Raw genomic sequence first — 15,138 nt, 5'->3', positions numbered from 1 at the left:
TCTTCCTTTAGGTGAGCAAATAAAAGAGCAGTTGTGCCTGTGGTGTTTTGTTACACAGCTAAAAATAAAAAGACACTATGCTTCCAGTCTAAACATTGATTTCAGTGTGGTTAGCCTATTTCTGCAGGTTTAACACACATCAACCAGATGTGGAACAAGAGAACCGTGAAAAAGGGGTAGCAACAAAAATAGCATCTGAGAGTTCTCGATGCAGGTGAGTGAAAGTAGCAGAGATGGTTTCAGTGAGCTTTGTCAAAACTTTTTCCTGCTTCTCTCCAGTGCACAGAAGAGAGCGGGTAAGACTTTCCAGTGCAGCTGAGAATTCAGAGCCATGTTTTTAATCTGAGGAGCAGTCATCCTGAAGCAGCAAGCAGACACCCAGCTCATATTTATCCCCCCAAACTGACTAAAAGACAACGGACTTCTCTGTGGATCTCTAGCTTCCACCCCCCCTCTACCACTCCCACTTCCCGTCTGTATGAGTTTTGTCCCAAATGCTGCACCACATTTAGAGCAGTGGAATAAATGTGTGGCGTTTTCCTTTCATTAGCTGTCTTTGCGTCTCTTAAACTCTTTTATGAGCTGCCTCATAACAAGTCATGTACTTGTATTCTCATCAGTGCGAGGGGAGGAAAAGATGGTGCAAACTGGGGGAAACTGCTCTGCCTCTCTTTACATCAACACAATGTGGTGGCATGAATGATCAGGCTCAATCTGAAGTAGACATGTCACATCGAGTAAATGGTATGTATGGGAGAGCAGGTGTGAAAAAATAAATAAAATATATATATATATATATATATATATTCCAGGCTCCAAGCAAAACTCTGAGGTGCCAAAATTGTTTAACATTTAAAGTTTGGAAGCCACAAATTATTTTATAAAAAGTCTTCAGTCTGTGTAAAATAATCCAGTCCAGGTTTGACCAGTCAAACTATCTTAAATTTTGAACAACTGCAGTCCAGATTCTTTAAAATAAACTGTGAAACACCTAATGCTCAGGTTTCTATTGATCAGAAACATATTTTTGTAATTTTCCTGTGGCAATAAAGTGAGAAAAATTGAAATGTGGTTAATTTAATTCAAGAGAAATGTTTTGTGTTTATAATTTGCACTCTAAATGTATCTTTAATTTATTTACAAGACATATATTTACAAAATATAAATAAACACAAAAAAATACTTCCCTGTACTTTCTGTCATTGTAGTAAGATATCCCCACTTTACATAAAGGAGACAAAGGCATTAATTTACATTTTGGACTTTATGTACAAAGAAATTATGTTTCACTTTAGAAAATAAATGAAATTTTGAAATCCACTCTGAGAAAAAAAGAAAATCAGAGTAAGTGAACAAAGCTAGGACTCTGTGTGCTGTAATTAAGGGGATGATTAAAAACATTCATCCGGTCTGCTCTAATAATTATTTCAAACATAAGGTTGCTTCTCAATTGAACTCATTGCTCGGTGCGCTATTCTTTGCCTAATATAGCTAGTTTCATAATAGTTACATTTGGAGTTTCACTTCTTTGACTAAAACATGTCGGTCGGTGCTGCACCTGCGATGGCTCAGAGGGTTATTAAAGCTGGGTTATTTTTAACTGGTAATGAAGAGAAGTGAAAATATCATGTTTTGTTTTGAAAAACTCCATTTTCACCTCTTTTAGGGAACATAACACTTTTGTTCTTTGATAGACTTTAATAGACCGTTTTTACAGCAATGGTTGCCAAGGTTTCAATGGCTAGCAACCTTTAATCTCATGAACAGTGGCTTAAATCAGCTTACAAACAACTGGTATTATTGACAGAAAATGCCACATTTTTCACAGAAATTGTTATGAAAGAAAATGGCATTAAAACACCATGCCTCTCAAAAATGTATACACCCGTGCAGAAATGCTACAACTCACTTGAAAATCAAACATGTTGCATGTGTAAAACCATGTTAAGTCCCTAAACCAATACATGTTACAGTAGATCTGCTTTTGTAGAAGTCTATCACCATTCCACATCTTGACTTTACCATGTCTACTCAGAAGAAACCTGTGTATTTCTGTCTATAACCAAATTTTTCAGGCAAAATAATTCCATAGTTGATTTAGATGGATATATAGACCCTCTATAAATTATGTTTTCAGAAATTTGATAAAGAGTTTTCAATTAAATTCAAATCTATCAAATGGGACAATATAGTGAGGTTATTTGTTACAATATATGTAGAAAAAGTTGTTGAATTGCTTACTATTGATCTAATTTTGTACACAAACGAACCTGCACATTGTTTTAAATCTACTGTATTTGACGTTTTAATCTTTATTTGAGTCCTTATCTTTAGAAAATGCTTCTGATAATTCCTCGAAACACATAGCTTCTAGCATCTGTAAAACTCCTTCTGTGTGAGTATCAGAAACAAAAGCTTGAATTTCAGAATGAAAGTTCTACAGAAAATTATTTATATTTCTGTGGAAAATGAACCTTCTTTAACTGCCATATACAAAAAACAAACAAACAAAAAAAAAACACAACCCACACCTGAACAGTGTTTGTATCGGTTCTGATAAGCCCACTTTCACTTCCACACCACATGTTTGGTCACTAATTATGTGAGAAGTAATCTTGCTACATGCATGTTAGTGTCATCTAAGATGTATTCGCTTGGCTACACCCGAGGAGACAGACTGATACAAAAAAAGAACAAGTGGTTGGTTCTCACATCCTGTGTATTCTGCTGGGCTTTGGCACAGCTTTACTCTCTGACAGCGACAGCTGTGTCTGTTTCTGTCGCATCTACGAATGTTTCTGACACTTTTACCTTACAAAGATTCTTTTTTCTTGCCCTCAGTGGGATAGGACAACTTTCGTTTATGGTGCAATCTACCACTTTCAAAGTTGTCTGTGTCTCCTTGCAAAGGTATTTTTTCAGGCTTTGCAATGTCACGACTGTGAATTTAATGGGATTTTAAGTGATAAATCATTAACCTGGTTTTCTTCTTAACTAAAATGGTGCATGGTTAGGATCAGGGTATAAAATATATTCCAGTGCAACCAACTGCCTTCAAATGTTATTTATAAACATATGAATAGTTTTTGCAAGGCTTTGTATCTCTGACAAGTATTGCCCAATCTTGAGTTGTTTTAGTTGTAGGTCCAGGGGACAATGGCAGAGTATGGTTACTGTGGAGCTACTGGCCTCACACAACACAGTTGATTAAGGGACAGATAAACATCACAATTTGCAACAAACACAAGACATAATATAGTGTCACGTTTGTCATAGCATTAGTGTGATGTTCCAGTGCTCATTTGGGTTTATCCACCAGCCCAGTGGGGGTGTCATACAGCTCAATGGAAACGAGGCATTACTATCACTGCTCAGTGAAACCAAAAAGGCATTAAGTGAGCTTTGATCTTACCTGGAATGACCTCGAAAAGAAATTTCCCTCCTTCATCTCCGTTGGTTGGATGTTCTGAAACTTTGTTTCCAGGTAAAGAAATAACACCCTGCAGAAAACAAAGAACAGACTCATCAGCAACACTTCCCTGTTTGGCAAATGAAAGGTTGGCCTTGATTGTTCATTGATGAAGTCCTGCCTCAGGTCCCACTGCAGGGGGTCAAGTTGACACCTTCAACTTGACTTACATGAATTGAATCACACATACTGTTTGAGTTATCCAGCTGTTTCAGTGAATAACCTGAGTTCCTGAGCTCAGCGGCTTTCAGCTCCCATCTCACTGGAATTTGGTTTAAAAATGTATATTTCTTTCCGTTGTAAAGGTTGTATTGTTCTCAGGGGTGTTCCAGGATGATCGGTTTAAGTGTTTACGGATGTGCCAAAGTGACAACAATGCGTAGGATTGCATCTCTCTGGTTCAGCTCTGTCCAAAATGATGTATCACACAATTTAAATAACAAGTGCATCAGCAACTCAGTTTTGGTGACTAATGCAAATGTGGTTATTGCTAGCTTTACGCAAGAAGTTTTCTCTTTGTATTTAGAAACTGAATGTGTGTTGGGGAGAGGGAGTCAAATTGTTTTAAAGCCTGCACTGATATAAAGTACTCTCAAAGAAAACTGAATGCAAGATTTGTCATGTGAAGTGAAGCAGCCCTTTAGAGGTTGCTGTGTGTGATACCGACACACCCAGCAACATTACATGTTCGACTAAATAGCGAATTTGAATCGTAAATTTCAAAATGACCAAATTTGGTCTTTCTTCTTGTGACAAAGCTTGATGTTGAAGGGATTAATGTAATTAGTCATATCTGTTTCTCTCTTGCTCAAAGCATGTCGGCTCCCCTTAAGTTAAATCATTTCTTTGCTTCATTTTCATGAATCTGTCAACATCACAGATAGACCTGGGCGCATCCATGAACCTCAATTGCTAATAACCACAATTATAAACAAAGGTTTATAAGTAGTGGGCGTGCCGTGGTGGCGTAGTGGTTAGCGCGACCCATATTTGGAGGCCTTGAGTCCTCGACGCGGCCGTCGCGGGTTCGACTCCCGGACCCGACGATATTTGCCGCATGTCTTCCCCCCTCTCCTTCCCCGTTTCCTGTCAGCCCACTGTCATATAAGGGACACTAGACACTAACATCTGTAGCTGCACAGTCTTCATCACATTTACTAAACTGTAAGGCCATCTTACTGGCCTTTTTGGGATGGGATGCAACACTTAACGCAAACAGAAATTGTGAAGCTTTAACTCATTGCAAGGTTCCCAGAGTTCAGAAAGGCGTTTTAAATTATTAGCTGCTGGAGCATCCTCTCTAAGGTCCTGAAATAGATTTATTGGTTCAAGAATCCCAGCAGGATAGTATGTTATTTGTAAGTAAATGCTAAATCTACAACTCTGTCAGAAACACGAATAGGCGGTGGCAAGATAATGTTGTGCGTTCATATTGATTTGCTGCATGTTTGGAGGTTTCTTATTGAGTTTAAACTATTTTAGTAAACATACAAGTTTGCATCAGCTTTTGGTAACCAGGAGTTATATATTTATCCAATGACTATACCTTGTGCACTAATTTCTGAAGTAATATTAATTACATCGCAGCTAAGAGCTAACATGTAGGAGTCCATCTTAGCCCTTTACCAATAGCGAAAGACAGAAGTTCAAATGTGTGAAAGGGGATCACAATGACTAATAACAGACTTTTAAAATGTCTGTACTTTTTTTTAGCTTTCTTCTACTTCAACTGAATTACAGAACTACATAAATTCAATCTGGAGAGACTCAGACGGAAAAAACACGCCGCTATGAGTGAAATGATTGGATGCTGGTAGATGTAGGCCAGCTGGGGACGCCGCTATGCGTGAAATGACTGGATGCTGGTAGATGTAGGCCAGCTGGGGACGCCGCTATGCGTGAAATGACTGGATGCTGGTAGATGTAGGCCAGCTGGGGACGCCGCTATGCGTGAAATGACTGGATGCTGGTAGATGTAGGCCAGCTGGGGGCACCACTATGTGTGAAATGACTGGATGCTGGTAGATGTAGGCCAGCTGGGGGCACCGCTATGCGTGAAATGACTGGATGCTGGTAGATGTAGGCCAGCTGGGGACGCCGCTATGTGTGAAAAGACTGGATGCTGGAAGATGTGGGCCAACTTGGCGGCGCCGCTATGATGAAATGGCAGGATGTTGGTACATGAAGGCCGACTGGGGTAATGTGGTGATTCTATGAAATACGTAGTATGCCAATTAGAAATAATATCCCCCCAAAAAATGAAAGCTGAGGCTGGGGCCGAAGCTGGGAGTTAGAGACTGGGAGAGTGAGAAAAGGCCAGGAAGCTACGCCAACTAGGGGCTTACGGGCTGGGACTTTAAGGAGTCTATACAGGATGACGTTACTGATGGTAGGGGAAAATGATATGAAGCCGGTGGATGAAGGTCAGCTGGAGACATAGTTGGGTGTGGAATGGCAGGATGCTTGTAGAGTAGACCGGCTGAAATGATGTTTTAGCTGTAGGAAAGAGGTCAGGTGCGTGTTACTGAGATAGCGAGAATAGGATGGGAAAGGGAATAGATTAGAACGTGAGAAGATAACTGCCTGCTACTGGAGGTGAGATGCTAGAACTAGGATTAGATTCGCAGGGTGACGTTAGAGGATGCGAGCAAGATATGGGGACATTCTGGAATGAAACTTAAAATGGGGGAGTGAAGGACAACGGGGAAAGATGAGCATAACATTTGCTGGATGAGAGTATGCAATTTGCATGAGGTTGACCAACCACCACCAGTCAATTGCGTAGTGCTCATCGGGCACTGAGGGAAGCTATGAAGACGGAGACGAGATACGTAAAATTATATGAAGAGAATGCTGAAGATGACTATGGAGCTGTTGGCGTAAGGTCGAGAGAATACCTTGAATACTGGTTAAACGTGATCTAAAGAGTTGAATGATGTCGTATATAAATTATAACCTCAAGATTGCGAGAATGCGGGGGCTGGAATGATGGATGAGCATGAAGAGGACGCTAAGACTGGAAATGAGGATGAGAAACTGAGGAACTATAGGGAATAAAATTACAGTGCAAGGTGTGGATGAGGGTTTGAAATAAATTATTTTGTCTAGTAACTGGACTGGACTGAACGAGAGCTGGGAGAGATAGCTTATCAGCGAGAGTGTTAGAATGGCAGGATGCTGGGTTGAGCGCAGCTGGAAAGCGGAAGATGCCATGGATGGAGGTCCTTATCAACTGGGCATTGGTCGGTGATTGGACGTGACGTGGCTTGGTCCAGCGTTGATAGGTCGGCGGCGATGAGCGGGACGCGCCGATTGGATGATGCAGGTGGGGCTAAAGAGTCTTCCAGTTTGAATTTGCGCCTAGGCTTCATTTGTTCTTTACAACAATGTAAATGAGGTTTGTTGTACTGATGCAACATATTTATGAAGTATTGGTTTGCTATTATGTCGCTCCGTCCTCTTAACAGTTTCTCCCCTGGCCCTTTACTGAAGAATCCGCAGAAATTTAGTTTTATTAACAACCTCAGTTCATGAGTGCAGCATCTGCCTGTGATTACACTGACCTCTATCTGGGTTAATGCTAATTCAGACAAGATGTGCTTGGGTGACAACTTCAGTACTGAGGACTTACACACATTATAAAGATCTGAGAGGGAGTCAGTTTCCTTTTTAATGAGCCATAACTGTGACAACCAGGAAGTAGAAACCCTACCTGAGGCCCCAGATGAAGTGCTTTAAAGGCTGTCATAAAGACGAGCCCGGCATGCTCCGGAGTGGAGGAGAGAAGAGGGAAAAGACCCGTTTGAAGTGGCAGCCGGGAAGAGAATCTGCTCTGCTTCAATAACTCTGGATTAAAAAGGAGCTTTCAGGGCAGGCTTTCATTGAACGCAGATCTTTTCACTGCGCACGTTGAATCGATTGGAAGGAAACAAGAGATAACTTCAATGCAGCATTTTTACGTTGGGACACTGATTTTACAAATGTCTGTCTAGTCCCTCCAAAACCTTAAAACGACAATACCACAAACATTCTGCTTTAAGCCACCGTCACACTTTCCATATGTCGTACCCGGTGGCCTCTTGTTTGCGACCACAGGCAGAGTGATATTTACTCACTAAAGAGCTCAACCCAACTGTTTCCTTTTTTAAAATTTTTTGCATTTTCAAAAGTTGTTAAGTAGAAAGAGATCATTTCGGGAGTCTGTGTAGTAACACAAAACTCACTATCTTTTATATTCAGACAAAAAAAAAAGAAACTTCAGACACATGCACAGCAGTCACATGAGGATCAGAGAAATATGCTGCATGAAAAGTGACAGCAGGAGGCTGAGGCTTGTAAGCTCATCAGGAAGTTGTCTCTGAGGCTGAGCCAACACTGTGCTCGCTCCACATTTCAACAAATTCAGTGTTTTCTTCAGACTACAATCAAGTACCGGGATGCTGACTGTGACTTTGTTCTTTTAATGACATTTTCACAAGTTTACTGACCGTCCTGCTCAAACTGGAGCAATTAGATCCACATGTTAGTTATTTTATCTAAATGTAAAAAAAAAAAACAGAGATTGTTGTAAAATCCCAATTGCCTCTACACTGCTTGACAACAAATACAACTTTTTTTTTAATGAATGAAAAGTTTTTATGTGGTTGGCACATTATGGCGCTATTATCCCCACGTCATTTACTATCTTTCAAAGTTCTATTACTGATAGGCCGATTACATATATTTTAAGAATAAAGCCTTTTGTTTCACTTCACTAGGAGATATCATGTAAAACAACACCTGTCATATCAAAGCAATTTACCTTTGGTCAAATTAGACATTTTAATGCATTTCATTGGGGCTTCTTGTGATGAACCCAAATGATTATTGAGCATAAAGACCCTAATTTGATTAAAACTTTTATGTTTTTTATAAACCACTGAACCGCTTAATCTAAGATGAATTTTTTTAGGGGATTAAAGAAAAGTGGGCTGAATAGAAATGCCCCCAGCATAGTTTAGATTTTATATGTGTAAACACTTTGGAAAACTATGTATCCTTTTCCCCTTCCATGCCACATTTGTAATTGCAAGTCGGCAATGTGGAAAAAAAAAATTAATAGGATATGAATTCTTCTGCAAGGCACAGTAAGTTCTTCCCTGACTTTATTTTCTTGGAACTGAAATGCAGGAGTCTTGTTTAAATCGTTCCCTGGCATTCTTGAAACAAGAGCTTTGGAGTAAGTGCATCATCTGCATGTGCACTTCAGTCACCTTTAGAGCCTTTTGTTGTCTGAAGCTGATCAACAGTCCGGCATGAAGATATTCCCTGATGATATTTGATGAATGAATTTTGTCCAGGTGACTTTTGATTGGTGCTTCTGTTGGAGCAATATGTCCTTCTTTTAAGTCAGTCTCAGCAGTTTGATAAACATTTATTTGAAATTTCCTATTTCAAATTATATGATGAAATAAGAATATTTGAACTATTTAAAACAGGTTTATGGCATATTTCTAACATTAAAACAAATGCATTGCAGGTTCATCTGAAATGTTACAGCACAATGCTAGGAAAACAATCAGACAATATTGCTGTTGAATATTGAGATGACAGTTTTCTCACTCTGATCTATATGGATATATATAAACTGCGTGCATCAATTATGCTGAGTCTATCCATCTGCTCAGATATTATGTTGGCATACAGAGTTTAAATGCCACGTTACCAACCAAATAATCCATCCAAGCAGTCATTTGCGGTATTGCACACATTGATATTGCAATGAATAGTGAGACTTGCAATTATAATAAAAAAAAGACAAACAGGAAGTTCTATACTTACAAGTTCAGGAATCCAATAGGATGTAGGACTGACATTTCAAAAGACTCTATTTCCCTTTTAAAATCAAATGTTGACTCTGATGTGTAGGATATGTTAAATACTCCATTATTTCTATCCCCCAACCCCCCAACATATTAGTTTTCTCAGTCTGTTTGGTGATTCAGAGCAGGTGTGAAACTAATATTTTAGACTGAAGAAAGAAGATCCTGATTCCTGAGAGTGGTGACAGTGAAACAAAGTGAGCATAAATAAACAGCTGCTTGCTAAAAAGCTGCATCATCAGTTGATAATACGTGTAATTAAGTGATATATCACTGCAATCATTACAATCGAGATATGAAAATGTGTGTTTTTCTTTTATTGTCTGTATATCATGATAAGAAGTAACTATTGTAGCGATAGCTTCAGTTTCTTTAGAGGTTTGATCCTAATGATAAGACTCAGTAAACAGAAAAGCAGAGGTTTATTTTATAGGTGAAACCAGATTTATACTGTGAACAGACAAAATCTCCAGCTAAAGTCAATACACCACAAACCTCGGCTGTAACAAGTAATTTGAGTGTTCATTGATCAGCTGTCTTTTTAACCCAGTAATTACTGTTCTTCTGCATTCGTGACCTTTCAGACCGTCACCAAGAGCAGCAAGAATCTCAGTTCTTTAGTTTCCTTACTGGAGACTAAAGAACTGAGATTGTACTGACCATATGTTGTTTCCAGACGTGGGTAGTTTCTCTTAACTTTTTCTCAGAGATATTCACTTGATTAACTTAAAAAAAAAAAAAAAAAAAAAAACTTTTAAGAGTATAATTTTACTACAAAGCATCTTTTTTAGATTTAGTTGAGTATTATTATGAAGTATCGCTTTTCCTACTTGAGTCACATTGCTGGACAATCCACCCACCGTGAGTGACATCGCTAAATAACAAACATGCACCAGAGGTAGACACAAACCTACAGTTTATAGGAATCCAAAGCATCTTGTTTGTAGACAAGTTTTTTTGCTCTAATGTCTTGTGTGTTTTTTTTTGTCTGCTGTGCCTTTTGAGCCATTTGGACGTCTAGACAATACAGTAAACACTATTTATTGTTCATAGAAGTACCATATCCTGTTCTAACATGTGCTTATGTATTAGTTTTATAAGTATTATATTTTGAAATATTAACTGGAAAAGTGTTTCTTCTGCCTTTTTCTGTTATTTTGTAACAATATTATTTATTTGTACCAGAATTTGCACATTATTTTTTTTTCTGTCTGTTTGATCCTTGTAACATTACATGATGTTCTGATTGAGTGGACCTTTAAGAAATACTTTTTAACTCCTACTCTAGTCATTTTTTGAATTTCTACTATTTACTTTTATTTGAGTTGAAAGATGTTGAAGTAGTGCTATTCTTACTTGAGTACAATTTTTTGCTTACTCTGCCCACTTTTGGTTGTTTCTCATTTTACTATTTCAAATTACCATTCAGTTGTAAGATAATTGGTAAAATAGATTTCTATAATGGTGCAGAGGAGCAATATGCATCCCAAGAAAAAGTCTCTGCAACTAAGAAGTATAAAATAAGAGTGAAATCCTGAGCCACACAAAATAGGAAATTGGCCTATTTTACTCTATAAAACAGTGACAGAGCCAAAGCAATTATTGCAACCTTGAATAAAACAAAAGGACATTAACTAAAAGGTTTATAGTTCTTCCACTGTGAGAGAAAATCTCCTCCTTTGAAGATTTCTTTAATCATAAAATTGAAAACAGACAGAAAAGGGGACAAATAAATGGTCCTGCCACACCACAGAAGTTTCTTAATAATGTATAATGCCATGGAATTGACCATTTATTCTACTCCTGTTAAATTCAAAGAGTTTTTTCGACTTGATATCTTGCAATTGTTCACTTTGCAAGGACAGAATGTTAATGAAACTGAATACTGATGGAGAACTCTTTCATGGTGCCACCCCCAGCCACTTTCTTAAAACTATGTGTGTAATATCTACTTGCTTAGATCTGAGAATGAAATAAAAATGTTTGCAAAGTAAAACTTAGACTTCCATCAATGCATTTCCTGTTTCCATTTTCGGTAGACGACACTTACAGGATGATGGACGGCTTACTGAATGACCAGGTGCACTGGCGAAACGAAATATGATCTTGCTCGTCAATAGTTTTCTGGAGAAATTAGTTCTCTGCTTCAGTCTAGCTGAACCACAGATTTACAAGAGGATTTGTATACTCTGCAAGATATTAGATTATTCTTTGTGATCTGATTCAAATATCAAAGCACTGAATAATAGATGACCATATGAGTCCCTCGTAGTAGCCTTAAACTGTAGCAAATGTACAGGTCAATAAAATGTTGTAAAGACAGAAATACATCTCCTACGAGACAATTTTACTGTGATAATCAAATACTGAAATCACTATGCATCCCTGTACAACTCAAACATACTCTTAAATATGACTGTTTGTGCAATGAAAAAATGAAAATGATCCAAACTCTTCCTTCTGTTAGAAATATGTCCAGACACAATAAAGGAATGGCTGAGTGTAATCACTAAAGTCAGTGATTACTACAAGTAATTCTCCGTATCATTAGGCTTTATGCTTATCACACTAATAACCATCATAAGCTGAATGGAAACACTTAAAATGGAATGTATACACACTGCAAATATTAATCGCATTCAGATACTAAAAATACCAAATGGTTACACAAATATAGGAGACTAAAGCTTAGCACTACAGCACTCTGAGATAGTTACATGTCAGGCGTAGTTTTATTACAGTGAGAAGATTAATCTGGGGACAGTAAATACCTCCAGGGAACAGAATGTGACTACCACCTTTTGAGGTGCCATGTGATGGATCAGCTTAGGTCCAGAGAAATATCATTGAGTTTTAAAGAGAATGAAAATTTATAGCTTTCATAAGAGCTCTTATCCCGCCCTGTCAGCACAGATGAAATTTCCAGTATTAATTTCATGGGATGTTGTGTAGCAGTACAAATGATACCTGGCAATAATAGCCACTTTTATACCCACTTTATATCTTGAAAACATCTTTTGCTGTCTAATATCTTGCAGGAGTCAGCTTTTTGGCCAAAATACCAAAAACAAAAGCTTATCATAGATTTAATGCACTATTTCTATTGCCTTGCGTTAGTTTGCATGTTTTTAATATGTTAATATGTTATGTTATGTCATTTTAGTGATAAATGCTTCTCCACTGATGTTATCTGTGTCATCTAAGACTTTCATATTGTTCATTCTGTCTATTCTTTTTCTATTTAATCAAAAAAGGAAGACCAAATATGGATGAAATATATTCGAAATATTATTATACAATTCATACTGCAATGTACAATAAGAATAGGACCAAAATAAATTCATGGAAATTGCTTGTTCTTCTTGGAATCTTGTGAAGTTACTTTTTTAGCAGGAGTTCAATTGTAATTCAAACTGAAAATAACAAAATCGTGGGTTTGCTAAAAACAATGACCAATCAGTCCTGCTAAATTAATAATTTGATGATATTTTCAATAAAAACAGCTCCACTTAAATCTATGAATAGTAGCAAGATCCCACTTTCACCATTGATATATTATTGTCAATAGCAGCCGCTACCAGAAAGATGTGACTTAAATGTCCCCGGTGGAGCGCAGGATGAAATACATCACCTACAATTCAACGTTACATAACCTGGACAAGATTCATGTTGTTTGAAAAAAAATAAAATAAAAATGCTACACCTAGCTGTGTATCTGACAGTTTGTCACGTCATCTTTTGGACAAATCTGAACGTGCACAAACTTGCTGCAAGTTTCCTTCCAACACAAAAATGCAGAGCGTGACAAACAAAGCTGTCCCCAGACAACATTTCTTTGAAAACAGTAATTATACTTCAGGGTCTGTTTTACAAACATGGACAGCAAGAAAGTGAAGTGTCTCTTTGTGATAATAAAAGGCTTTCCAACAACATAGTGTATTTAGGCTGCTGCAGAAAATGAATTTAGTTACTAAATTACAGAGAATTTAGTAACTTAGTAATTTAGTCTGTGGCTCAAAATCAAATCAGATCAGATCAGGGGATGTTCATTTCTTAGCATTTCACTCGGCTTTTGTTATAGTGCTGTCAAGTTTTGCGGCTAGTTTTCTGTGATGGTCAATATCAAAGTGACAACAGAGTTACTGTTTTAATATGGATAAATATGAGAAAAGACGAATTGTCGCACAACTCATGATCCTACAGCTCCAGTGGCATTTTATGTACCCCAGCTAAATGCCAAGGTCAAGCAGTTTCCATTTTATGCAGAGAAAACAAAACACTTTCAGAGCTTCATTGTGCTGCTGAATTATTGATTTGATGTAATTCATTATAAGAAGTCGCTACTTTTCATTTTGTCTGAGTTCAATGTGACTTCTCAATCCTGTGAATTTTAATTATTTATCTACCCCCAGACTTGTTGTGGCTGGAATTATAATATCTTAATAAAATTTTAACTTGTCCCTGATTTCTTATTCCATTAAATTGTTTTAATGTATTCACCCACAGTTCTTCTGTTCAGTCATAATGTCGTCTGCCCTTCTCTTGCTTCGCTGGCATACCCAGATCCCATCCTGAGTGGCTTAAATTACAATAATCATCTCATTTCTGCTGCTGCATGAGTGGTGTCTTTGTTTGTGGCTCAAGCCAGATGAAACACGAGTGCACGTGTGTGAATGCGCTTCTCGCGATCTCCGTGAGTACACACGCATGCTTCAGCGTGCATACATCTCCACGGACGAGTGAGGGCAGGCAAATGGCATGTTGATGCTGAGCCTACACGTGCTCCTGCCCTCTGCGTGCTTTTCGGTGACCCTTCACCTCCATCTGACTTCCATTCTTCAGATTCCTCACGTTGCTCTGAGAGGTTTGGCCCAACTGTAAAGGACCCCAGTGCGCCAGCCCACAGCGGCCAAAAGGACACATCTTCTCAAATAACCTTATCTAAGCAGATCTGAATTCCTCAGAGGAATCATCCCTGGACGCAATAAGGCTGCAATGAATATGTTAATAATATTGAATAATAATGTACTTTTTTGAGATAAAACCAGAGAAAAGGCAAGGTGATTGCCTGACTAATTTCTTTTCTTCTCAAAGAAGCTCGAGTTGTCCCAGAATTTCGTTTTGAATTTATTACCTCACCAGTTTAAGGGATAATGCTATAATTTCTTAGAGTCATTTTATTAGCTGAGTAATTGTACGATTTTTGAAAAGAATTTGAATTCTTATTTAAATCTCCAAGTGAAATTTTATGCTAATTTGGCTGACTGTAGAGTTGGCATGGACTCCTCCCTGGTTTTAAAAAAGTTGCCGTTTTAACCTCCTCCCCGAAAAATTTGCAATCCCATTCCTATAGAGATACAGACTATCCCCTTAGTTCTAAAACAGTTTACCTTAGTTGTCATTTTAGTAGTTTTCAAAGCATTTTGACAAAAGCAAAAACAAAATTACTATTATAAATCACTGAAATAGCTCTGCTTCTATGACTCTGCACTGTTTTCCCCTCATTTAAAAAATGGATCACCAGATTAGTGCAGTACAGGTAGTACCTGGCTAATCAGGTCGCAGTTTTCATGTTTTTGTGTTTCCACAGGCAACAGAAAAGGGCAGCTGTTCTTTCTAACTGGGGGAGGCAGCAATTAGGGCAATGTGAAGCAGAACAAATAGAGACGTCACAGCAGGGGAGAGACTTAATTAATAGCTGATCTAGATATGGCTTCACACCTCCGTTTTATCAAGTTTGTAGCTCGTGACAGGCCGTTCATTAAATGTGTCTTGGCGGATTTCGGCGCTTATGTGTGTGGGTTTGAC

The 15,138-nt window shown here is 38.1% G+C and overlaps 1 protein-coding gene across 2 annotated transcripts in view; it reads right to left on the bottom strand.

Annotated features, from left to right (window-relative positions):
- The window catches only part of arhgap24 (Rho GTPase activating protein 24), a 68,468-nt gene that overhangs the window by 36,044 nt on the left and 17,286 nt on the right, over window positions 1-15,138 (bottom strand). For both annotated transcript variants that reach the window (XM_032568971.1, XM_032568970.1), the window contains exon 3: window positions 3,413-3,500. In XM_032568971.1, coding sequence (XP_032424862.1) covers window positions 3,413-3,500 — 88 coding nt within the window. The remainder of the gene's footprint in view (window positions 1-3,412; window positions 3,501-15,138) is intronic.

This window comes from Xiphophorus hellerii, chromosome 8, assembly GCF_003331165.1.
Source record: "Xiphophorus hellerii strain 12219 chromosome 8, Xiphophorus_hellerii-4.1, whole genome shotgun sequence".
Lineage (NCBI taxonomy): Eukaryota > Metazoa > Chordata > Actinopteri > Cyprinodontiformes > Poeciliidae > Xiphophorus > Xiphophorus hellerii.
The sequence above is the reverse complement of the archived record's forward strand: the minus strand, read 5'-3'. Positions and strand labels throughout refer to the sequence as shown.